The sequence below is a fragment of the Micrasema longulum genome, unplaced genomic scaffold, assembly GCF_059751315.1.
Source record: "Micrasema longulum isolate JH-2025_06_02 unplaced genomic scaffold, ASM5975131v1 h1tg000522l, whole genome shotgun sequence".
Lineage (NCBI taxonomy): Eukaryota > Metazoa > Arthropoda > Insecta > Trichoptera > Brachycentridae > Micrasema > Micrasema longulum.
In genome coordinates this window covers 228,187-255,604 of record NW_028277719.1, presented here as the reverse complement: position 1 = coordinate 255,604, position 27,418 = coordinate 228,187, and the positions used below count along the sequence as shown (strand labels likewise).

The window sequence follows — 27,418 nt, the reverse complement described above, 5'->3', positions numbered from 1 at the left end:
AAACAGTCGATCGCGAGTGTTTTTTTGCGTCAATCTAAAGAAAAAATATCCTTTATAGAATTATTCACAGATTTTGTTTTGGTTACCTACCTACTAAAACAGAATGTATTGAATAAACAACTAAAATTTATTCGATCCACAATTAGGCCAGAATAACCCCTCATCACTTTTTTTCTAAGCGAATGTGGAAAAGTCTACATTAAGATCCACAGCTGAAATTTACTCTCTTTCCCAAAATTACTCAGATAAAGATAGCAAAGTACATTTATTTCAAATTGTTTGCTCGATACACGAAAAGATTTTTCTTCTTTGTTATTTTAACATAATAATAAATAAGACGATTTTTCACCATAATAAACATAAACAACAAATATTACATATAATTTTATTTTTACTATTGAAAATTGCAGCAAAATTCAGATTCACGTAGAAGCAACTGGGGTTTATTTTATTACCATATCATTATTAACTAACAAATCAATAGTAGTCCTTGTCGTGTCTGAGTGCGAGAGAGACATATGTTATTTTTCTAATGCGTATGCCGTGCAATGTCATACCATACGCTTGTTCACAAATACTACACAATATGTTAATGTACGTTTTGTGAGTGCGCCAGCTTTGAATAATCCAGTATCGAGGTTTATTTCACCCTGCTGCCGACACTCACTCTGCTTCTTTCAATTTCTTTCCCCCTATCTGAAAACGTTTATGTTTTAATAAAAAACATTTCTTGGTCACTTTTTTGGAAAATATAAATAGATCAGATTTCAAACCACCCGTGTGCTCTATAGCTGCCAGACGTGTTGTAGTATTGCTCCTGTAAGTAATTAAAATTTAACATAATCGGAAACGGTGAACTAGAGTCTCAACCACTCTTGCGCTCTGTAGCTGTCAGACGTGTGTTGGGAAGTTTATTGTAAAGCCACAATTAATTTCATTGATTTTCACAAAAACAAGTTACACGGTTTTCATTTTTTCGTCTAGATTCGACTCATGTTTCATCGTGGTTTCGATGGAAACAAATATATAAGAATTACTTCATGGAAATGAAAAGGACTCGTGCACAAAAAAAAATGTTCTAGTATACCAGTAGTATAACACGTAAGAAAAAAATACTTTGCTATTTTCATTATGTTGCTACACTACACGCTTTTTAAAAATGCTATGAATAGTATGAACTTGTGCATAAAATGGGTAAAACATTACAGGATGGTTGACATAATAGACTTGCAATTGTAATATACTTTTTGAAAGTATTTCCTCATCAATATTCCACAATTACATCCAAGAACGAAACAGCGTATCACCAGCGCATTGTCGTGTTAAAAATATTATTACCAGAGGTTCTCGCAATTTCCACCGCTAGCAGCACGTCGTGGCTCAAAAATTTAAAATAATCAGAAAACGAGCTTGCGTTTATACTCCGGAATATTTTTTTTGTTGTTATTATCAACTTTTATAAAAATAATTCAAATAGCGTATTACTGTAGTTTTTCAAAAAAATATGCTTTTTTGTTTATAAAAGCGATTAAATTAAATACTTATCAAATTACTTACAGCAACGAGTCACGTGTTTTTTTTACTTCTTCATTTATCTTAAAAAAACTTTCTCAATTCACCTTTTTTTTATTTATTAAACACGGTTTGAAATTTTCCATTTCAACCTTTTTTCAGAAACCTGCTACATTTAAATTCTTTATTTTATTTACCTTATTACACTATTTATCAACAGACATTACTTGTTGTCCGAATATATTTTATAAAATATATGCGAGGATTTTAAACGTCTGGGTAGCGGTGGCTTTGCTAGAACACCCAGTGTGTACCAGTAGGGTGTAGCCATTAACAGAAGAAGAAGAACGGTTTTGTTTTCATCTTTTCATATTTATATTTAATCTGACAATACAATAATAATTTTTAAAAATCGGATTGGAGGTTATGTTAGGATAAATATTAAATAATATAAAATATATTTTTAATTATAAAATACAACGCTTTTAACTTTTTATCATTTTGAGCCTTAAATTATTCATAATATTTCATTTGCCATCTTGTGTATAATAATTTTGTTTTATGGTTATTTGTCACTACATTAAAACTAAACTTAATCACAATACAAAATCAAAATAGTTTGAATATGGAAAATACGATTAATTTTTAATGTTTACATTATACACGCGTTTTACTAGATCATGTAGTAAAAGATGTTTATGATATTTCTTGTAACATTGCGTTGACATTCAAAGTGTTATTTGCATTTTAGGTTTACAGAGTTTGATTGATTCAGAAATTTTACTTTCAAGATGATTGCTGTACCGCTTACTGATACTATTTCTGAGTATGTTTTGATTGACAGTGATGAAGACAATTCGATAAATGAATTACCTTTAAAAGCTAAAAGCAAACCAAGTTCTGACAATTTCATTGAAGATTTGGATTTGGTTGACTCAACCAAGTGGTATTCCATAACGGTATGCATTTTCAAAATAAGTCATTCTAATATTTTCTCCTTTTTACCATTTGTTCACCTAGGGTGAAATGCGTGGTTTTCATGTATTCAGATGCTGTAAATCTCAATTGTTTCTTTTACTGATGGAGTTTAGTGTCAGTACAAATCCTAAATACATATCCTTACATATTCATACAGGTTGCACCAACCCAAATGATGATCCGAAACATCAGAAAAGAGTCCGAATTACACATGGCATAAAAAACCCACGAAAACTCATTGTGCACTATGCATGAAATTCTGGATTCCATTCTTGACGAAGATAATATCTGTAATATTAATACTCTAGATTTGATTGATTGCGTCTGTCCCTTATGCTCGCGCTCCAGAATTTGGGCCTTATTATCGTGGTATCAACGCTGAACCAGGGTCCAGATTCCCTTCGGGTTGAAGTTCTTCATTATACTTGACTCAGATTTGCACTCTTGCCTGATTTCACAATTCGTAACCCTGTCATACATTGATTTCCCACACATTTGTCTGAGAGATAGTATGTCAACCGCATTCACTCTGCTTTCATCCTTCGTCTGCCAGTTCCATGTTTCACTTCCATACATAAGTGTTCCTCACATTTAAATGCATATATAAAACATACACATGCATCGCATATGGTACCTACAACATACATAACATAAACCACACAATGTGTATATTCATGAACTATCCTAAATAATCAACTCCATGAAGAAATTTTCTATGTGCTGCGAATGAAATATGCTGTAATTTAAGAACAGTAAAGTATATAGTGCCCAGTGGTTCCACATTCTACATTCCACATGATATGCTTCAATCTGCATTTTATCAGCTGTTTAATAATGCTCCTTAACAGTCTTTCACAAAAGCCACCATTGATATTATGTTGTGTATAATAATGATCAAATTTCAAATATGTATTTTTAAATGAATTTCCGATATTTTCAGGTTGAGAATGCTGGTAAGCATTCAAAAAGCTTAATTTTTGATGCAATACTACATAAAATTACGCCCTGTGAATTCGTTCCTGTTTTGATAGAGGTATGTAACAAAAAATATTTCTAAAATAAAATTTAAAAACTTCAAAAAATTACTTATTTTACTAGTACTAGTTAATTTACTTTGATCAATATTAACTGCGTTATTTTGGACTTGTAGAGCGAATGGACAGTAAAATAATGGCTAAAATGATTTACAATGTGAATGTTGATGGATGCAGAAAATGAAGAAGACTGAGAAAGACTAACCATGACCAAATAAAACACGTACTTGAAGACGAACATGTCAAAAGTCAATATAATCATGCATAGATGTGCATGCATGAGAAGACGTATGAATGTAGAGAAAGCGAGGTCTGTATGCAAAGTCGGAGAGGTATGGCGTTCTGTCTTCTCTGCCTACTTTGCCTGTTTTGTTTATATTTTACATTATTTTGATCTTTCAAATGTTTATTCATTGTTTTATACATGTCATGCCAATGTTGATTATTTATTTTGCAATTTTAATGAGTATAAATAATTTGTAAATTTATTGCAACACAGAGGAAAACCAAGAATCGTGAATGTCGTAAAGTGTGTAAAGTGGACACTTAAACCAGCCAATGACCATACTCCCTTTTCAAAAATGTTTTCCCTCTCCATTGCGATAAATAAGACGTTATCCAGATGTGCAGAAATCCTGATAATTGTATTAACCATTAAATTCAGGCAAAGTGAAAGAAAACGCTAAATTTACTTTCAGATCACTTTTTTATAGATTTCAAAATAATACAGAGAATTGGGATCACATTAACACTTACTCAAACATGTCCAGCAAAGTTAATTGCTTTGACGGAGAAATTATTATAACATAATTACAACATAATATTAAAACATCTCATTTATATTTTATTTCCTGTTAACGATCCGGATATTTGGCAATCCGGATGACTGGAGCCCTGTACTCACTCATTGTTGCAATAAATTTAGATCTTAATAACTCCTTAGGGAGTGAAATCCAGCCTGTCTACAAATGTTTGGACATACTCAAAACATTGTTGATAAATAATTTGAGTAGTCAATAATTGAATTTGAAACAATTTTCAGAAAGGACATATCCTCAAAAAGTTTTATGTCACTAAATGTGAAAGAGCTATAAAGATGATTTCATTGCTGGGATTCCAATTCTTTTGTGAAAATGACAAAAATGCATTTAATTTAAAAGTTGTTCACAATGATCCACCTCAGAAGATTATTAATCCATTTAAATTGATTCATGATGTTATAAAATCATGTTTTAACATGGGAAACAATGAATTGAATCTTTCCAACTTTCAAGAGAGCCGTGGTTTGTACTTAATTCTTATATTTCCAATACAATCGCAGCTTTAAATCATTATGCATGTGTGGGGGAAAAAAAACTTAAATAATCCTCCAGAAATCTTAAAATCGATACCAAATATTAAAACAATTAAATCTAAATATAAATAGCACAAGAGCTACTCTCTTTTTGGAAAGTTGCAGTAAAAATATTAATTAAATATATAAAAGTACATTGTAAAAGCAAAAAAAACATGCGTATCATTTGTAACTATATTAATCAATAATAATAAAAAATAAGTTAAAAAAACTCATGTCACACCCTATCCTGAACTTCATACAGTAGAAAATTATGTTTCTTTTAGAATGTAATATCTTTATAAATATTTTCTAAATTTATTTTTAAGAATTTTCTGTGACTAAAATATAACTAGTTAAAAATAGCCCCAAAATGAATTAATTAGGTAAATAATAAGAATTTAAAAAAATCCAATGAAAGCTCATAATATCTTTTTGTGTTTAACCTCATAGTCTGCTCAGAATAAATTACATATCAAGTTTTTATGGTTATTTTAAAATATTTTTTCTTTCAGAATTTCTGGATGTTATTTACTTTCCACTCTGGTACCCTGGAAATCAAAAAATAGTTAATCTATTGATCAAGGCTCTTTCATTAACACCATATATTCAAATACTGAATATTTCTGACAACAATTTGGAGTGAGTCTCATTCCACATAGATAATTTGTAATGTTTTTCATTTATCAGTTGTAAATTACTCTATTTTGAGTCGCCATACAGTTTTTTGTATGAAATAGAACCAGAACCTCAGTCGAGTTTTTACGACTCGAGCCATCGAGAACAGCCATGTTCTCAGGTAAAAATTCTGAAAATAAAATCGAGTGAACTAAATCTGTCTCGTAGTGTACAGTACCTGGCAGTTAATAAAGTACATCGGGCTTAAGAAAGAGACTGCCGACTTTGTAGAGCATCGTCTTTGTCGTAAGAGTCCGGTATCTGTATTAATGTATAAATAGCAAAGATGACGCTCTACATACAAAGCCGACGTTGATCGTAATCGGCCATAATTCAGCCAGCAGTCTCTTTCGTAAGCCCGATGTACTTTATTTAATGCCGGGTACTGTAAAGCAGTGACATTGCATTTATAGATGCAATATAGGCGTTCCTTGCCTATAAAATGATTTAGAAATCGATTGTATTAAACCATCGAACTAATTCGTCAAACCGTTTTGAATGTCACCCCATTATCCGTGTGCTTAGGTGTCCAAAAAGTGGCTACAAATGAGCAAAAATCACTTAATGAGTGTTGATATTTGCGTATTAATTCTTTGCCGTATGAGTGCGTCTGTGTGCAAGCACCATAAATTGGCTGATCTAGATACAAACATGATGCCTCTAGCAAGTTACTTGTTTATCTAGGGATACTAATACATTTATTTTATGTGATAAAGTACATTGATAATACTATCCTTAATAAAGTTTTTTGACTTCCATGTTTTGGAACACGTGTGAACATAGTTGCATACTAAAGATGAGCAATAAAAAAAAAAAAGCTGACTTATGCGATTGTTCTCCCCGCCCATAGATTTATTACTTCATATTTTTAATTTATTAATATTAAGTTATAGTAGAATTATTTATATTACGGATCTACTAAATTTATATAAAATAATTCATTCCATGTTTGACACTCTTGCCATTTTATCATTCATTAATTTTAATGTACCAAAAAGGACAACTCGCCAAACCTACCAATGCTGTACAACAATTTTTAACTATATATTTTTTAAATTGAAGTGTGTTATAATATTAATGTATCAATGTATATGGTTTAGTATATAAGAGTCCCGATTTAACATGGAACTTTCTAGCAAGTAGGGACCTGAAAAATAATAATTTTGTAATAATGGCATTGTATATCAATTTTAAAAAAATTGTTTCACTTCATATGGTAAAAATGTAGTCATCAATAGACTACATAATCCGAAAAATAAGTATAAGAACATCGGTGATTCATTTCATACCTTCAAGGCGGCGGCCCTTCTCTATATTATTTTACAGGTGTGATAGACTAATGCTTAGTAATTTCTAAATAACAATGTTTTTGATTTTTTTTGCTTATTATTTGTACTTAATATTATTCTCATTTGTTTTAATTTCTTTATTAACATGTATAAAACAAAAAAAAATATTACATCTTGATATATACGTATCACATACACATTAAAAAAAATAAATTGTTTACTCTTTTTGAGTATTTCCAAATTGTAGTTTTAACCATTTCCCTTTGAATTTCATTAATATTTATTTTTATTCTATTTTATTTATTTTTCGTACTATTTTCCTTTTTTACACGTTTTGAATATTTGTTAATTTTTGGTGTACTGTTATTAGGTGCTTATTTATTTTTAAATGCTATTTTATTTGTAAATAACTGAACTCTTTTCACTTGTATGCATATATTTTATTTTTCTCTTTACATGTGAAAGGCACAAAGTGCCTTTATTTAAATTAAATAAAAAAATGATTTGTATTTTATGAAATTTCAGGTCTCTGTCAGGATTTGACATCTCAAACTGCTTCAATGTGATACATTCATTAAATTTATCAAACAATCTTCTAGGTGATTTTAAGGTCTTAAGAGATTTTTTAAATATTTCTGATAATATAACTGAACTGTGGTTGGATGGTAACGACATGTGCTTGAATTTCATTCAAGAACAGCACTATATAAATTGTGTAAAATCAATCTTCCCAAAAATAAATAAATTGGTAACTATATGATTCTTTATTCTTTGAACCAGAATCAATGTTAAAATCTCTGATATTAACATCCTCTTTTTTTTTTTAGGATGGAAAAGTATTTAAACAAAATGGGCTCCCTATTACTCAGCGTAATTTTGTGATTGACAGAAGCGCAATTACATTAGTAAACAAATTTATGGAAGTATATTTTACATTATTTGATTCGGATGAAAGAGATCTTTTATCAGAAATGTACTCTAACAAAGCAATTTTCAATATTGCCTGTCAAAGGACTTTTGGTAATTAAAAATATATTAATATCAGCATTGTAGCTTTGATCTGGGCAGGCGAGCGGCTGCCAGGGGCGTAACCCTCAGAAGGGCGCATTTTGCAGACCCACAGCCTTCTTTCCTCTTTTCCTTCCTAGAAAATAAGTCTTGGAAGGGGGCAAAATTAAAATCTTACCAGGAGCGCTTATGATCCTAGCTATGACGCTGACAATCGAGTCAAAATCGGTTATAAAGACTACCAAATGTATTAAATTCGTCACTATTATTTGTTTGTACTTCATGTGTAAAGTGTGTAATAAGAATGGCAATATCAACTCAATTTATCTGTTTCTGGGCAGATGAGGAATACAGTTGTGTGTGCAAAAGAACCAGATTCCTGGACGAAAGTTTTTGACTTGATGTCTACTCTTAGTGTAGCGGTTGGCACATTTTCCTGCCATGCTTGAGGTCTCAGGTTCGATTCCTGGCAAGGTTGACATGAAAAGTTTGTTTTAAAATGTGAAATTTTATCGCCCCTGGACTGGCACCTAAAACTGATCACCTTACTTTCATGTGAGAAATGCGAAAAGCTGTATTTGTTTTACCAATGCATTATGTTGATTACGGTTAAACACAATCACAGTTTTATAAAAGTTACATAAAATTATCCATTGGTATATTAAATAAGCAATCTACTTTTAAGACTATGCATGTCATAAATATACTTTGATTTTAGGTTCAAACTTTCATAAAAGGTCTCGCAATATTCTACAATGCAAACAAAAAGGTATACTTTTTTTTATTTAATACAAATTAATCAAAATTTTATATTACTATAAATAAAAAGTCAAATAAATTCATGAATATAAATTTAGGACTAGGAGGAAATGTGTTTGTCGGATCAAGAGGTATCATTGGATGTCTTGGGTTTCTTCCTAAAACTGAACACGATCCACTCACCTTTACTGTGGATATTACAGGACATTCCGTAAGTGAAGACACATGTATTTATTCTTATACACTTGGTTGGGCAGATTCTATTCTCAAACCAGCAAATTGCAGATTATTATATAGCCCCGTAAATGCATTGACTGCGTAAAGGTTTTTATCTTTACCATAAAAATATCCACTCGGCTATACCAAAAAAGCATATTACATTGACTGATGATGCCTATAGAATTATCCAACTAGTTTCTGAGTAACTGAGTAGATCAAAGTTTTTTTTCTGTATTATTAAATTAAGATGAAAAATGTATTTTCTAGCCAGCATCAGATACTGGATAAAATAAGAATTCTGTTTACCTAGGTTATTACCCTCTGTCGCAGTAAGTTTTGAAAATAAAAACTTTTGCACTCAAGGCTGAAAATGAAAATATTTATTATTGTTAGCCAATAATTGCATATTTTACTATCGTTATAAGCAAAAAAATACACAACGTGACCCATAATACCCATATATGTATGAAATATAGATGGAAAATTAAATATGAACTGGTTGTGGTCCCGTGACTAGTGTCGCAGACTCACAGATAAGGGTTCCGAGGTTCGAACCTCGCTCTACCACAACCCGATTCCCATTTTCTGATAGGGAGTTATTTACAACTTGCGGTTGAAATTGGCCCCCTAGTTGAAATATTTGCATTAATCATAAGAATGCAAATATTTATCTTTTTATTCAAAAATAAATAAATTATATAGTGTCACACAAGTTAAGTACACTAAAATATAAGTACTAAAATAATTTGTAAAAATAAATGAATCAACAATTGAGGACCGTTTTTTCAAAACACGCTTTTTGCTCCACATCCTGTTTGGTTTTTATTTTATGAATTTAAAGCCAGTGCTGACACGCATCGATTAACTGAAAAAAAACTCACCAGAACATGCTAAAAACAGGCTTTAAAAAATATCAATGTTTTGAAATCTAACGTAGACCCAGATTCAAATCGGGTTGTGGTCCTGTGGCTTGAGTCTCGGACTCATGGCTCAGAGGTCCGTGGTTCGAATCCCACTCTACCTAACGTGAGTCATTTACAACTCATTGAAAATGGCCCTCAAAATGAAATATTTGGGTAAATCATAAGAATGCAAATATTTATTTTTTAATTAAAAATAAGTAAAAAAAGTATTCCGTTAAAAACATATACGTATTTGCAAAGAATTTTATTATATACCCTTGGTGATAATATTTCTTCATGTTTCGAATACTCCTGCTCTATTCTACCAACTTTATCTGCAGGCATAAAAATATGCCCTTATATGGGATTAAAGTGTATAACTTTCGAAATGTTTGCTGTTAGACAGGAATTTGCTTAAGTCAATATTATGAAGTTTTTATTCTGATTCGAGCATGAGTCAGAAAATAAACAATTGTGTTGCGGTTGGTCCATTCCCGCTAATATCTTTCTTTCAAGGTTTCAAAGAAAATCAAATAGTGCACTGGAGATTTCCATTGTATCCCCTGGAAGATTCAGTTTCTAACCAGGTATAGAAATGTATGTCGTCTTTCTCTTGTTTTTTCTTATGCACCAGTATACAAAAGTTATAAAGCCATACCTGCCTACTGTAAAACACTTCACCGAGATTCTTCGTAATGGGCTGGTTTTGTTGAACATTAAAACATATTTTTATTATATTAGGGAAAACCGATATCAGACCTACTCTCGAATACGGGTTTCAGATACGGAATCCCTATTTTGTTAAGGATATCAACTTGTTGGAAAGAGTCCAAAGACGAGCTACAAAGTTGTCGCCGAGCCTAAAAAGGCTTTCATATGTGGAGAGACTGGAAACTCTCTTTCAATGTGTAGTCTCAGTGGGTTCAAAAATGGATTAAATTTGTTTTGGAAAAGTTAAAGTGCGCCAACAACTATCTTTCGTATATGTTTTTCATTTGAATTTTATAAATAAAGGCTTTCATAGAACTCGAGTACACTTAACTCAATTTTGTTAAAAAATGGTATGTTGGACAAAAACTAACTAAAACGACGAACGGTCAGTGTTTGGATTACCAAAGCCGATTAAAATGTTTGTAAAAACTGAATTTGTATTGACAACGAACAAGGTTTCATATTTTTTTCTCGCTCTGCACAGCAACATATAAGAAGTTCATTTAAGGAACGCTCTGGTGGTAAATACGACCTAGTAGTTTTACCTCTAGTATCATTATACATATAATGTGACAAGAACAGATATACGATACCCTTTATCCCTAAGAGACCGATAAAGTAGAAATAAAATAACAGCAAATTCTGAGCTTTGAAAAAAAATATTTTGAAGCAAATATCGTGTTTTGAAAAAACGGTCTTTAATTCAAACTACAGATGTACATTTATGACAAAGAATGCTTACTATAGCAATATTTAAATAGAAGTATTAACAAATCACAACAGAGATGAAGAACATTTTAGAGAAAGGAATACGGAAGTCTAGGCAATTATAGGGTTTATGACTTGTCATTGGCACAGAAGTAATATTTGCTTTTTCTCTTATTTTAAGACTAACTTCAACATGTTTTTGCTCTAATTGTTTCAGGATACGTGTACTGTTTTTAGTATTACAGGTGTATTTAAAATGCCATCGGTGGTTCTTTCACAAGATGAGCCTATGTATGAATTCATGAGAACATTCATAATAATTAAAATAAATGAAAATTGCCAATACAAGATTACCAATGATTTCCTGAATATAAGTTCACACCAAAGTAGCAGGGCAAAGGATGCTTTCGCCACAACTGTTGTAAGTTAATGTTTAATCATAATAAAAAGAATGTAGCGGAAATTTCGATCAATTTATTTTTTTATAAAGATCTACAAAACACACTAAATGATATGAGAAATTTAGTATTAATGAACATGATTAAAGAAATATTGAAAATAGTCAACACTCAAATGAAAATAAAGTAGTTATAATAACATTATTATGTCTTTTTTGTCATTTTTCTTAGTCAAGTCAGAGAAGTTAAAATATGATTGTATTTGTACATGGTTTTGTAGGTGTCAGTACATATTTGCTATACTGTTTCCATCGATTCTTCTGTATCCATTTCTACATCGAGTTTTTCATCTCCCAGAGAAGAATATTTAAGTCGCAGTTTCTCGTAATGCTGTTGTTCTTTGAGTGACACGGAAGGCTTCATCTTAACAAGCGCTTTCTGGAAGTGAGTTGCAGATACAAGTAAGTGAGAAGGTGGAATATTGCCCGTTATGAAGTCTGTCAGAGCTTGCGTGGCAGCTAGTCTCACCAGCCCTGCCAGATCAGCTCCTGTGTATCCTTCAGCAGCAGCTGCTACAACCTCTATTTCTACATCCATTGCCAACTGTGGTTTGGTGCCTTTCTTAGTAATGGCCTTCAGTATGTCTACTCTGTCTTGAAGGGAAGGCATTCCAACAAAGAGAACCCTGTCCAATCTTCCTGGCCTTAAAACAGCGGCGTCTATTATGTCCGGTCGATTAGTTGCAGCCAACACAAATACTCCTTCTCTGCCTTCGATTCCATCCATTTCTGTTAGAAGCTGGTTAACCACTCTACTTGCTCCTCCCGAGTCTCCGCTCGTTCTTCTGGGACACAGTGAATCGAATTCGTCAAAAAATATAACGCAAGGCGCTGAATTTCTAGCTCTTTGAAAGCATGTTCTAACTGCACGCTCACTTTCGCCAACATACATATTAAGCAGTTCTGGACCTTTAACGGATATGAAGTTTATTCCCGCTTCATTAGCTACAGCCTTGGCAAGGAGAGTTTTACCACAGCCCGGTGGGCCGCAGAGCAGTACTCCACTGGGAACCGAAAGGCCCAATGCTTCCAATTGCTCAGGGTATTTTACCGGAGCTAAAACAGCAAGTTGTAATTCTCTTCTTACATCTCCCAGAGATCCTATATCCTCCCAAGTCGTGTCGGGAACTGTTGCGAATCCTTCTCGTATCGCGCAGGGTCTCGTAGATTTCAATGCGATTAATATGTCTTCTTGCACGATGCTCATTGTGGATAGCTGCTCAGCCGTGAATGGTTCCGTTTCGTCTAATAGTTTTTGTATATCTTTTAACTCCGATTCCGGGGATTCCACATCTTTAAAATCTTCGCAAACAGTTACTGCCGGCTCCACAGAACAGGTATCGTTATTATCTAGTGCAGAATTAGACTCCGCAGGAACGCCAACATCATTTGTGCTGTTATCTAATAAGGGGACATCCGGTGGCTGCAGAATATTATCTGTATTTGAGACGTCTGAATTTATATTGTCTTCCACAGGCTTTGTTTCCAAAATATGAACTTCGCCATTTAAGGAGTTTGATTCGTTCGCTTTTTCAATTTGCGTTTCTATGGTAGCTGATCCTACACTCTCGGGGATAATTGAGGGTACATTTAGTTCACCAGTATCATTTGTGAAAGCGTTTTCTGTCTGAGTAGCTGGGATTTGTCTATTTATACTTTGGAAAACCCTTTTAATCGCAACCGTGCTCGATTTGTTTATTAGAGCCCGAAGATCTGCTCCTACGAATCCCGGAGTTAATTGCGCTATGATGTCCAGGTCAATATTCTGGTCCATATTGAGGCTTCGGCACATAATTCGCAGAATGTCCTTTCTCGCTTTTAGAGTAGGTATTCCGAGAGCAATTTCTTGTTCGAGGCGTCCGGCGCGGCGAAGAGCGGGGTCGAGGGTGTCGGGGTTATTGGTAGCGGCGAGAACTAATACCGATACATCGTTGTCTCCTAAAGCATCCAAGCTTGATAACAACTGGGAAACTATTCTTCTTTCCATGTCTTTCTGCGCATTAATTCTATTTGCGCAAATTGAATCGATTTCGTCAATGAATAATACACAGGGAGCCAAGGCAGTGGCTTTTTCAAACAGGTCTCTGATCCTTTTCTCGGACTCTCCAGAGAGCCCCCCAACTAGCTCTGTGGCTGGCAGGGATAGGAGAGGAAGGTTCAGCTTGCCAGCTATGGCGTGCGCCAAGAGAGTCTTTCCTGTTCCCGGGGGTCCGTGTAAAAGCGCTCCCCGCGGCGTCTTCACTCCTAACTGCTTGTAAACCTCCGGATGCTGCATGTGCATGATGAGATCGCATACTTGTTCCAGAATGGACACTATTCCTCCCATATCTTCAAAATTCACTTTGGATATGTTTGCCTCTAACTTGCGGTCTGGTTCTGTTGGAACATTCTTTCTCTTTTGTTTTTCTACTGATTTTGATGATTCGTGATTTGTTTTCCGTTTTCGATGATTGTCAGTCGGGGTAGAAGTTATATCGCATTTGCTAAAATTATTGTCACCGCTCGCGTTTATAGTGACTACCGGAACAACCTGTTTGGATTTTTGTTGATTGGAATCAGGGATGTGCGTAGATATCGTTATTTGGTCGTTTAGTTTAGGCAGTTTCGGAGCCTTTCCACCATTCGATTCATCGTCACTACTTATATCGATCAATTCGCTACTTTTGTCGTTCCCGCCACGATCCTTTTTTTGACTTTTTTTATCTTGCATTTTGTACATAGCCATCAATTGGTCGTTTAGAACATTACTGTCGTCCAGAAGCTCCAAATCATCCGAATCTTCTTCAGAACCTTCGGAAGAAGATCCTTCGTCGAGTCCGTAGCTGTGAAGCACAATTTTATAAGCCGCTTCAACCATTTGACAGAAGGCGCTTTCGTTTCTGTTGTTGTATTCCCGGTATCGTTCCTTTAGGGAACGGGCCATTTGACTGACATCGACGAACGTTTTGTCAACATTTTCAGCTAGATAATTTTTAACTCGCGGCACTATCAAGGGATCGCTAAATTTAGTCCGCGTTTGTTTCTTCATGATTATTTTCCGATTCTCTAGAAAATGTGATCTTGCCCGCCGAACGCTCGCGTCACAAACGCCACAATCGTTTGTTAATTTAGATCCGTCAAGTTTGCGCCACTGTTAAATGAAGTACGCGACCTTTTATAAGTAGATACTAAATATTTGTCAAATGAAATCAAATTTATTTCGATCATTCAAGTATGAAAGTGAGTTTTACGTTACTATTTTTATGTATTTTTGTTTATTGTGATTGTTTTCAACGCGAATTTACATGTTGTGGATGTTCAACTTTAAATAGGGTGAGCTTATTTTTTACTATGGCAATACACACACCATTAAACTAATTGTGCGGGAGTTTTGAAACTATTTCATTCATATTCATCTCGATTTGGATATAAAATCTTATTTTGTATGAACTCATCCGAAAAAAGCCGCTCATAATTTACGTATTTGAATATACACGATATTATTTTTAAAACTATACTTGAAGTTGAGGTTATCTACTGTCCCAGATAATATCGACCTTGGAAAGGAAAAAGTTACCAAGCGACATGTATTGGCTTATCTGTAAAGTAGCTACATGTCACTTAGTAACTTTTTCCTTACCAGCGTCGATATTAAAAATATTTTTTTTTTGCTTATTTTTTTTTAATGATGAAATTGGCTTTGCTCTAATCAGCCCTTTTCTCGAATAAAAATTATTGTTAAATCCATAAAACACGTATTTTTAGCCTTGACCACTTTTTTAAGTAAATTTCAATACACAAATATTACAAATTTAGGGCTATTTTTTAACTAGTTGTAAATTATTGTGCTAAAAATGAGAATCAAGTTGTAGTAGAGTGGACTTAAGTGTTTTTACACTGACCAGCGCGACCGAGTTTCGTCAAAATCGACATAATCAAGCTGTCAATATGATTACACAATTGGTTGATGTTGTTTATGACTAAATTCAGTCGCTGGCCAGGAGTGGTCAGGGGTAAAAATACCAATTTTACTTAGAGAATAAATGAATATAATAAATAAACACATTTTTCCTATACTAGCTACATCTAAGATATCGCAAACAGACAGGTGCCGTGGCATAGTTGCTAAGGCAGCCAACTGTGACACTGGCATTGTGGGTTCGATTCCCGCCTGTTGTAAGGAAAAAATCCAAGAATTTTTTTTTGTATTTGAATGTATTTCCTGTGTAAAAAGGGGTTCCGGTGTATTTATATTTTATTGTTTGTTTAAGACTGTCAAAGATAAATTAAGCTTAAAAACCATGAACCCTTCTCTCTTGGAGCGACCTGTCATGGATGGAATGGTGGACCTATTTATTGTATTAACACAAATGCCATACACGGAGGCTAAAAAGTGAGTAGAGAATTTGTTTTATATAAAGAACATATTTCAATATATTATGTATGAAGAAACACCCATAACATCTGTACCTCAGAGGCAGACGGATGCAAATCCAAACGTCAAATGTTCAACAAAAGCCTAAAGAATCTATTTTCTCTAAGTGATTTCTAATAATTCAGAACAATTATTAGTATTTTCAGTACTCGTATCTTAATACATTGGTTCTTTCATTAAAAGACTTACATTTATTCAAAATCAATGGACATGATCACAAACTGGATACGAAAATCGAAATGTCATTTCATCAAATTCTGGATTTGCATCCGTCTGCCTCTGAGGTACAGATATAATATGATTAATAAATTTACTGCACAGCAATTGAGGGCCTTGGATGAAGTGGGGGGCAAATCCAGTTTGCAAAAAGTTTGGGAAATTATAAAAAAAACTGTTTTAATAAAGAATATTCATTCTTTGGGTATTAGAATATATCTTTTTTCACACATTATGTACAGCAATATTTAAGTTTGTCCAAATGTTTGTAGACAAAAGACTGGATTTCACCCCTCGGGAGTCATTAAGATTAATAAATAACAACAGGAAAATTGGAAAATTGTTTTCAGGCATTGCCTAGTATCTGAAATAATTCAGTCAAATGAATCTCTTCACAACAATAAAGGTTTCAGCTCTTTAACTTCACTAAAATCAACAAATGGTTGAATTTAAGAAATATGGATGTTCAAACATAGGCAAAATGGTGAATGTTACACAGTGTATAAAGTGGCCACTTAAACCAGCCAATGACAGGTCATAAGCCCTGTAAATGCCTAGACTTCCATATTCCCTACTTTAAGGTATTCTCCATCCCTGTTGTAATTCATTATGTGTATAATTTTACCTTAGAGTAATAACCTAATAGAGTCGCCTGTACGGAGAAAAACGATTCTATGATTATTGGCCAAAAAGTTGGCCATAGGTACTTAAGTTGAGAATTGCAAGCGCTAACCGAAACCGTTCATTACACGTTTGTTGTCAAACTAAAAACCAAACTAAAACCAAACCAAAATCCAAACTAAAACCAAACCAAAAATTTGTAATGCTTTTGTTCTATGCAATAGAGTTATAGGGTTTCTCTAGGGAATTATTATTCCGACAGATCTGCCTCCCTTTTGCACCAAAATGTAAAAATTTGACCACCGTTTTAAGGTTTATAGTTTATAGCTAATGAAACACAGATAGAAATATTTTTTATTTAAAAATCATAATATATTTTGTTCACACCACATTAATTTACATTAATTTTGCAATAGCTCACTTGTTTTTCAACAGAATTGACTTGTGCTTCAAATGATAGCATTTTTTTTTTACAAATAAAAGGTGAAAAAAATAAATGGTAAAAAATTACTCATCATGCAATGTCCTTAATTGCAGTCCTTGTGGTGAATTAAGTTAGTGGCCATAATGTCTAAGGTCTAAGACTCTTGGTGAGATAATTATCAATGTTCCCTTTAAGGCGGTTCATCCAGCCAAACACAATTTCATTTTCGTTTTAAAACGGTAGTGAGTTTTAAAAAGAGACAGCAATATATTTGTCCGTGCGCGCGGGTGAGTCAAGCTTGGGTAAAGTTAAATACAGTATGCCCGCTAAGTACCCGCAAAAATGAGATTTTTTTTACCTGCATGGTCATGAATTTGAATTTGAGTTCCAATAGTTCCTTTTGAAAACTATAATTACTTTTGCAAGATAAATAATATGTATTATGTTACAGTACGAACTCACGGCTCAATTTATTTATTATATTTGGATTATAAATTTGTACTCACCTCTCATTAATTTTCGTTTAAACTATTTTTTTTACATCGTTTTTGGAATATTATTTATTCCTTAGTCTTAATATATCAATGTGGTGGATAAGATTTAATGCATAAAAAGTATACAAAAAAAAACAATATTTTATCATCAATAAATATTTTATTATTTATCCAGATACATATCCAATTACATTAACAAATATATTATTGTTGATAAAAAAGAAAGTAAAAAATACCATTTAATTATTAATAAAAGCACACATATTCTATCTAATACTTAACATATTTTTTGTTAAAGCTACACTTTATTCACAAACAACATAATAAAAGTAAAATATAATATACTTGTTATGTCTTTAAAAAAAAAACATTTATTGAAGTCAAAACACCGAAATTTGCTAGACAAATAAAAACAGAAAAATTACACAGGTAAAGATTATAAACTACTTTATACTACTACTTTCCCTTTTCCGCACCCAAAGTACAACAAGGTACACCAAATGCAGTGTATCGTGATCATTTTATTACATGAACAATCGAACAATTATTCTTCGTCCACTAATACTAAAATGAGTATTGTCGTCTTCTTTTTTTTTTTACGTCCAAACAATATCCAACATCTTCTTCAAGTATTGTTTCAGATACCTGTTGAAAAAATAAAAATATATATATGGTATTTGCAATATCCAACAGTGCACAAGATAATAAAATAGGAAACATTATATTATTATGTTCAAATTTTATTAACATAATTGAGTTTTCTAAGAAAAGAACCCTTAATGAGGAACGCAATTAGCTGTGGTTTTAATATGTATTTTCAATCACCAAAAAATCCGAGTTTGACTCAAATAAATATGTAGTTCCAAGAATCAACAGTGCTTATCATGGAGTGTGCATAAATGTTTCGGTGAATTCTATTTTTAATAAGCTAGTGATAATTAACTCAGTAGGTATATAAATTAAATGATTTATTTCATTGTTTGGTAATATTATTACAAAAAAAAAACTAAAACCAGCACTATATCCAGAATGCAAAGCTGAGATAAGCTTTGTAGAACAAAATAAAAAAAAGTCTTTTATGATGGTTCGCTCATGCGGAACGCATAAATGATGGATGTAGAAGTCGATGAAGGTCGAGAAAGACGTGGCATGATCAAGTACAATAAATATTTGAGTTGTCCCATGTCGGAGTAATTGGCGTGCGCGCATGAGAAGATGCATGAATGTGAAAAAAGCATGCCACGTGTGCCAGGACAGAGAGGTATAGCGTTCTATTATCTCTGCCTACCCCTTTGGAGAAATGGCGTGATGTTTAGTTATTTAGTTAGTTATTGAGCATAGCATAAATATAATGCGAGTATGCCTAAATTTATAAGTACAACAAGTGCTTGAAAGTGGACATATGAATTATTCTCGTGAAGATATATGATGCCAGGATAGATTGGTGTGGCGTTCTACCTTCTCTGCCTACCCCTTTATAGAAATGCCGTAATGACTAGTTACTAGTTAGTTGTTTATAATTAATTATATTAGGTAATTAAATTTAAGACAGTACATACGGTTGAATGAAGAGTATCGCAATTGTAATTTTCTCCATCATCAGCTTCATTTAAACTACTGGAAACAATATGCTTGTCTGTAGAAGATCTTTGGGCAGCTAATTCCCTTTTCCTGAAACACGTTTATTGTTTAGGTGGGTAGAGGTATATATATATATTTTTTAATGCACTAACAATCAACATAACATCAAGTATCCATCAAAGATGTTGCTACATTATCTCTGTTTAAATCACGTCTGAAGAAAAATCTCTTTTCTACTCCTTAATCTCTCCTCCTTCCCTCTTTTTTTCATTTTTCCCATTGAGTAATAGTTTTTATCTAAGGTAATTTATAAACAAATACGTTTATTTCTATTTTTATATGTTCTGTAACTTGAATAAAAAAAATAAAACTATTATTTTATTGGTTGGTTGGAAAAAATGCCATTTGGCAATAAGCCCGCCAATTTACAAATAACATTATGTACAAAACGTTAAATAAATAAATATTTATTGGATAATTCAAGGCCTCGGAAAACAAATCAATCAGTTTCTATGAAGCTCTGCGCCTCATATATAATATGCTAAAGAATACTCGATTCCGAAACACACTGTAGTTATACATGCGAAAATATTTAAAAAAATCTTACCTATTTCTTTCTTCATTTATCTTGTCAAATCTCTTGGTCTTGTTACGACATTTATGTTTTCTTGTAAAACCTTTAGCTTTAATTGTTTTGGAACCCATTTTTAATTCAAAAACTTTAAAAAATCACAGAAGAAACGTCCCGAAAAATCCGACACAGAAAACGCGTCCATACTCGGTGAACGCCCGAGAGAACTGATACCAAACTCTACGTTTTATATATGATTGATTCTCAATGAAAATACATGATTTTATAATATTAATTACATTTATATTTTAGCATTTTTTGAAAAATAAAAAATAGATGTAACTAGAAAAATGTGTGTTGTATAGAGAAATGTAAAAAAAAAAAACAATTTTAAAAGTAATATACATAAGAAAGAGCCATTTAGTTTCAACAATTTAACCCAAAATGGACTCTGAAAGAATTGTATTTTACGAAAATTATATCCTTTTTTTCAAAAAACTAACTCATCATCGGCTTAGATAAATAATAGATCTTTCAATAACTACAATAAAAAATATTACAATATATTATCTAAATATAGATAATTTGTGTTGAAAATGTTGAAAAAAACGGAAAGTGCACTTTTCCTTGCAATTTTTTAGTAAAATAAAATTAAAAAAAAACATTTTTACTTCATCAGTTTACTAGATAAATGTTTAATCTTTTATGTGGTTTTAAAAAAAAATTGTTACACTTATTATTAGACTCTAAATTTTAGTTTGAAAACTGCCTTTTTTTGCTCCGCGCTGGATGGATCGCCTTAAGGCGTGCGTGTGTGCAGTCGCACATCTTTAGAAATTGCCTAGACACAAGTTTTCATCTTGCGCACACATTTCAAACAATGAAACTGGTTACCAACTTCTTGTTTTACAGAAGTAAAGTAATTGTAATAGGTTCTCTGGATTCACATCATATACTCGTATTGTTACGTATTTTGAACAAATGTTTTATGAATTATCCGTTTTTGCAAAGTCGTCCCATTATTTCACTGGGGTTTTAAATTTTTCACTTTTAGTATTTTTTTTTCCTGTGTTTTTTTTGTTAGTTCTTTGACCATAGATTTAATGCTGGACTATGTTCAGTTCCTACTCTAAGCAACTTGAAACAGCAGAAATGCAAATGCTTAGGCGGTTGGCAGGAATATCACTAAAAGATAAAATTAAGAGTTCACACATTCGTGGCAGTCTAAGTGTCTCTGACATAAACAGTAAGCTGGAAGAGAGACAGCAGATATGGTACGGGCACATAAGACTGAGACCATAAGACGGATACCACTAGACTATACGGTAAACCAGGTAATGTCTATGGATCTTCCTCGACAGTCATCCAGAGGAAGACCTGGATAATTTAATGCTCCTACAGCCTATCTAGACATTGCATTAGAGCAGTGTCTGGAAGAAGTTCTTCCATATTTTTTTTTACTTAACCTTGGCACTGACAAACCTTTATTCTGGACAAGTTTTGTGTTGTGTAAATGTAAACAACTTTTCTTGGAAATACTGTTTGCCTGATATCTACTCACAAATAATGTAAACTATATGATTGCATTTATTACCATTGCATATATTAGCAGATCTTCCTTATCAATTCTATTATGATATTGTCTGTTACTGTTGAGCCCTTTACACTGTTTTTGACACATTCTTAACAAAATAGACAATTAATAATGTTTGAAAATAATATTTTTACTTACATTATTTTCTTTACAGAATATTGGAGAGAAACCGATGGAATTTTCGGGCTGCGTTGGTTGACACAATAAACATTCTTCAAAAAGAATAGTTCAGTGCTGTTTAAGATAGAATCATTCATTTTATTTCCATAAAAATTATGAAATTCCTTTTTATATTTTTTGTTAGAATTTCTACTGACGTATTATTAACCAAAATAACACTATTATTTGTTAATAGTTAATAACATCTAAGTTAAATACACAAATAACACATATTTTTTCACAATGAGGAAGTTCTGTGTTTTGAGAGTAAGTGTTTGAGGAGAATATTAGGCATAAGGTGGTTCGTTTTTATAACTAACATTGAAGGAGAACGGACGCAGCAGCTTCTTATAAGAACCTGGCTTGGACACGTGCTAAGAATGCCTCGAGAGAACCTAAACCCAAGTTGCCTGTTCTTTGAACCTGCGGGCTCACGCCATCCTGGAAGGCCATCAATGATGATCGATGATAAGCATATGTATGATAAATTATAAATAATATTTTTTATTTTGTACATAATATGTACTTGTAATTTTACAAACATTCAGAGTTTCTGGTCGTCTTTTGTTTTATAGTCGTAAATCATAAATAACATTTTATGATTTTTTTTTTACAAAATAAAATCTAAAGAGATAAAAGAGGTATTAAACTTTTCAAACACATACATATTAGATTTTTGGTATAAATTGTGATTAACTATTAGATAAACGTTTGTATTCTGTTTATTTTATAGAAATTTTGGAAAAATACTATGTAGGATTCTTTATGAGGATAGGCATCTATCACTTGACCTGACCAAACTAGAATATTGAAGATGCAACTTTTTGAAACTTGTAAAATTCTACATCGATTTTTTATTAAAAAAGTCATTATGTAATTAATATGGAGTTCTACAAGTTGACTTGCCGTTCAATAAATAAATCATGAATGGGAATTGTGATTATAAACTTGATTAAATTTTCATAAATATGCAACTGAGAGGACATTCAATGTTATTATAAAAGCCAAAATTAAACCTTTAATAGTCCGAAATATTTCATAAATGGCAGACCAATACATGCATGGAATGGTCAAACTCAAGATGGATAAAATAAGATCTAGATTCATATAAAATAAATTAGATCCAGGTAAATATTAAATAAATGAGATCTAGGTACATATAAAATAGGTAAATGAATATTTTAAAAAAATGGCATACAAGAATCTTAGCTAATTGTGTCTTGCCCTTATGAAATAATATTAATAATAAATAATTCATTTGAATGATAACTCTGATTAAGTATTTACTTTCTTAAATATTGTGAATTATTGTGTGTTTAAATATAAGCTTTTGAATAATATTGTGTTTTTATTTCAATTCTTAGGATAAAGAAGTTTTTCCTGGATTATCTCTTCCTTTCCCCTTCCTAACTCCTCACCTTATCGCACTTTCTGTACATTCCTTACCTCATCATATAACAAGGGATAAGTCTGTAAATTATAAAACATTTAAACATTTATACTATAACTTAAATATTTAACATATTTTCACCTGTTTTTATTTTATGTATACTTGCCTGTCCAATAATCAAACAGTTTTAAAATCTGTAAGTAAAAACCTTAACAAACTTACACCAGTCTATTTTTTGTCGGTTGGAAGATATTGCTAAAAGTATTAAGCCCCTCAATGTATGTATTTTTATATTGTACAAAAAGTTAATTAAGTTACTAAGTATATAGTACAGACCTTAGAGTAATAATATGCCACTGGCTAATAGTCGCCCGTATGGACAAAAACTGTTTCATGATTATCATCATAATCATTCCCTTTCCACACCTTAGCGGTGCATAGGGCACTGTATTGGTACACCGATCGCAGCGTATCTTGATGATTTTTGTTACATGAAGAAAGGTGATCAGTCTTACGCTTCGGGTACCAGTCTAGGGATTATGAAATATTCAAGTGTAAAAACACCCCATTAAATAATATTTTCTATCAACCATGTCGGGAATCGAACCCGAGACCTCTTGCTTTGTAGGCAAATGCGCTGACCATTACCATAGGTATATTTCTAAGATATATATAAGAGCAAATATTACTTTTAAAATTTGCCGCAAAAGTTTCAGACAGGTCCCTTTCGTTTCGCAACATTTTTGTGTAGAATTTTGATATAACTTAAAATGCCTCATAGTGGAAGGTCTGCAAGCCCACCGCCATCTCCCAGGAGGGCTGCTCTCCCTCCATCGGTGCCCGCTAGGGCTCCAGCCACAGTTTGTACTCCAATGGTGGCTTAGACTGCTCAATCCCATAGCCCAGCATGTTTGCCCTAATGGCTGCCACTGCTGGAGGAGTTGCCGTGGGACACGCTGACTGGCATGTTCTCGGGAGACTCGGACAACCAGCTGCGGCCCCTGCGCAGGTGCCCATCCCCCCGTGGGGGCCACGGAGCTCTATGGAGCCTGCACTTGGGAGGTTAAGCAGTTCCTGTAGTGCGCCCAGGGACAGTCCGACTTCAGCCTCTGCGAAGGCTTCAACGACGACCTTCGCCAGTGCAAGCTAACCGTATCTTCTAAATTGGATGCTGAGTTTAATATTCACATTTCTCTTCATCAGCTAGTTTTATATTTGTATATTTACACTACAAAACTGTGGCAAGATTTAGGAAAAAGGCAAAGTCACAAAATTCAATTTTATTTAAAGCAATTAAAAAGTATTACGAAATGGAAAAAAATATTTATGAAGAAAAAAACATATCAAAATTTAAAATAATGGTCAAGACATATGTGATAAACAATTTATAAATTAAATATATTTTCAATGTTATTATTAGAACACACATAACAATATGTATGATATGTGTGCCCTACTTTAAGATTTAAATAAAAATAAAAGATACTCCATGATTATCAACTACGAAGTTACTAACATTTTACAGCAATACACTGCAATGTTTCATTGTTCAACTGATCACCTTATATTCATGTAACCACAAGTTATCAGTATATTCTCCATCTCTGATATAAATATGTAATTTTTAAATGTATTTTGGTTTAATATGTGATAGAAAAAAACCTACACATTTTTATCAATTTGATAAAAATTACATTACTTCGAAGATTAATTCATGAACAGAACAAATTTTATGAAATGGCTACAAGATAAACTCATACCAAATTTACCGCCCAATTCTTTGATAGTCATGGATAATGCTCCTTATCACACTGTGAAGTTAAATAAGGCACCAACATTAAGTTCCACCAAAGCAGATATGCAAACCTGGATAATAAATAAGGGATTATCTTATCTGCCTAACATGGTCAAAGCCCAACTTTCAAAAATAATAAAAGAACACAAAGAAACTCCAATATATGAAGCTGATTAACTGCTTGAAGCCTACATATGAATTAACTCAGGCTCTCTCGGGACATGGATGCATGAGGGAATATCTGCATCGCTTTGGGCTGCGAGACGATAGTTGCTGTCCATGTGATGGCATCACTGAGCAGACTGTGGAACATCTTCTTGTATACTGTCCAATGTTTGATAGGCCGAGGTGGGAGCTTGAATGCAAAATAAACACTCGGATTGCTGCGACTAATAACCTAGCTGAGCTCCTGAACTGTAATGATACACAAAGAGAGACTGTTCGATTCATTGCAGGGACGATCAAGCAGGCTAAGTTATTCAATGGTGGTATCTAGCTCCTTTTGTTTTTTTGTGTCCAACTTTTACGATTTTTTATTTTTTATTATTTGTTAATGTAATATTTCTAGAATTATTTTGTTTATTCTGATTCTGCTTTATTTTTATTATTGTAAGTCTACGGTGAAAAATGATGAAGTCAACGGAATATAATTTAAAGATAAATGTATTCGATAAAACCTTGCACATAACAAAAGCAAGGTACAAATAATGCAACTACAAAAAAAAAAAAAAAAAAACTGCTTGAAGCTTATGGTCGCAAAGTAACGCCTTATCACTGCGACTTGAACGCAATTGAATTTGTGTGAAGTCTTGTGAAAAGGCGAGTAGCAAGCCAAAATGTGGGACAAGACACAAACAATATTGTCAAATTAACTGAAGAAGCTTTCCAATCGGTCACTACAGAAGAGTGGCAAAAACAATGTGAACATGTGCGCCACATGGAAGATAAGCTGTCTGAAAGAGATGGATGTATGGATGCTGAAATAGACAAGTTCATAATGGAATTAAATAATGAATCTGATACAGAATCTGACAGCAGTTCCGAAGACTCAAGTTCGACGGATAGTGATTGTACATGGTCTGCTATCCCCTTGGATCATTCGTATTCAAAATAAATAAAGTTATTATAATTTTTTTATTTTTATTTTTTTATTATTCACAATTTAACAATATTACAATTACCAGTTATCAAAAAATAATTATAATATAATATAAAGGTACTGGGAACAACAACCCCGTTCGAAATTGGCTTTCAGCGCTTACAGCGCGCTGCTTTGACTGTTGAAGTATTTTTTTTTTTTTATTTATTTAACTTTTTGTACATAATGATTATTTGTACATTGGCGGGCTTATTGCCAAATGGCAATTTCTTCCAACCAACCAATAAGTATGGGTGAACTGGTCAAATGAGTGCTGTGAGTAAGCTCAATATTTTTTAATGATAATAGTTTTTTCAGATAATAATTTTTTAATGTGTAAGTGGTGAATCTTAGAAGGTGAATATGGCAACACAGCTCTGAAGTTAGCCAACATAACAACTAGAGGTAAAATTACTGTGAACCAACTGTAGGTACATTTTGGCCATAGATTATCTATTTGGTTTTATTGCAGAAATCATAGTATTTTACATAGAAACGAGGAGTACCAAAATATCTTCTTCTTCCTTTGTCGCTCCTACTGAAGGTTGGCGACTATTTAACTCGCCATGATCCCGGGCCAGTCCAATCCTGCACACCAAATCACTGTCTAAGATTTCTGAGCCATGATGCTCTTTTTCGTCCCATATCCTGCCTGACCTCTATTTTTACTTCCACGATTAGTTGGAGAGGGATATAGGTACTTTTCATTGCGAAATATAAATATAATAAAGAACAATAAAGAAAAAAAAATACTTAAACTTTTTTCAAAAGGGGTCTGTATTTTTAGAATTCCAATCTGGAATCCGTTTTCGCAAAAATGCTTTGCAGGAAAACTAATTAATTACGTGTTCGCTTTATAAGAATAAAATTATAGAATTCATTTAGATAAACACCAGTTTACTATCGGAATATGCCGCCAAGATGCGACGTTCGTGACTAGAATTAAAAAGCCATTTGTATGTATGAGATGAACACTTTTGTATGGGTACCTACTGAAAATGTGGATAGTGCTAAAGTGTAACTACTAGTGATGTGTATAATCGGTTATGATAATCTAGTAATTAGACTTTTTCATAATCGATTTATTTAGTTATACTTTGATCTAGGTATATTTAGTTAAACTTACTTAAAACTTATATTTAATACTAGTCAACTCACCGGGAATCGATCCGGGGATGTGACAAGCGTCGAGGAAACGCTGTCTGACTTTTCTTCATACAAACGCATTCTTGTATTTTCTCGCTGGATTATGGCAATAAAACAGTTTACTTCACAAAATTCAACAGATGGAGGAAATCCAGCTTACCTACAAACATTTGGACGTACTCAAAACATAACAAAGTAACAACTTAAAATTATATTCAGCTGATTTTCTCGTTAAAATCAGTGCATTGTATTTTAAACATTTAAGTTTGAGAAGTCTATTAAATTTT

The 27,418-nt window shown here is 32.8% G+C and overlaps 2 protein-coding genes and 1 pseudogene across 5 annotated transcripts; 2 read left to right on the top strand and 1 right to left on the bottom strand.

Annotated features, from left to right (window-relative positions):
* The first annotated feature begins 800 nt into the window (after positions 1 to 800).
* Positions 801 to 23,000, top strand: LOC148280861 (nuclear RNA export factor 1-like). 4 transcript variants are annotated; one of them, XM_088227666.1, is made up of 12 exons: positions 801 to 819; positions 2,264 to 2,471; positions 3,431 to 3,523; positions 4,567 to 4,807; positions 5,373 to 5,499; positions 7,350 to 7,572; positions 7,652 to 7,844; positions 8,551 to 8,601; positions 8,690 to 8,802; positions 11,349 to 11,552; positions 15,839 to 15,960; positions 21,658 to 23,000. In XM_088227666.1, exons 2-12 carry the CDS (start codon positions 2,304 to 2,306, stop codon positions 21,728 to 21,730), a joined length of 1,608 nt encoding a protein of 535 aa, XP_088083792.1. In that variant the 5' UTR covers positions 801 to 819; positions 2,264 to 2,303; the 3' UTR covers positions 21,731 to 23,000. The 4 variants fall into 4 exon arrangements, with proteins under 4 accessions (XP_088083792.1, XP_088083789.1, XP_088083790.1 ...); XM_088227663.1 differs by lacking the exon at positions 801 to 819 and adding an exon at positions 1,834 to 1,940; XM_088227664.1 differs by lacking the exon at positions 801 to 819 and adding an exon at positions 1,841 to 1,935.
* On the bottom strand, positions 11,591 to 14,675 carry smid (nuclear valosin-containing protein-like smid). Its single transcript, XM_088227662.1, has one exon. It carries the CDS (start codon positions 14,614 to 14,616, stop codon positions 11,827 to 11,829), a length of 2,790 nt encoding a protein of 929 aa, XP_088083788.1. The 5' UTR covers positions 14,617 to 14,675; the 3' UTR covers positions 11,591 to 11,826.
* An 822-nt stretch (positions 23,001 to 23,822) lies between the features above and the next one.
* LOC148280860 (uncharacterized) lies at positions 23,823 to 26,124 on the top strand (annotated as a pseudogene).
* The last annotated feature ends 1,294 nt before the right edge of the window (positions 26,125 to 27,418 follow it).

Coding starts and splice junctions, on each gene's coding strand:
- smid (XM_088227662.1), bottom strand. CDS start 14,616: ATGAAGAAACAAACGCGGACTAAATTTAGCGATCCCTTGATAGTGCCG.
- LOC148280861 (XM_088227666.1), top strand. CDS start 2,304: ATGATTGCTGTACCGCTTACTGATACTATTTCTGAGTATGTTTTGATT. Junction 4,808..5,372: donor CAACTTTCAAGAGAGCCGTG/GTTTGTACTTAA, acceptor TTTTTCTTTCAG/AATTTCTGGATGTTATTTAC. Junction 7,845..8,550: donor TGCCTGTCAAAGGACTTTTG/GTAATTAAAAAT, acceptor CTTTGATTTTAG/GTTCAAACTTTCATAAAAGG.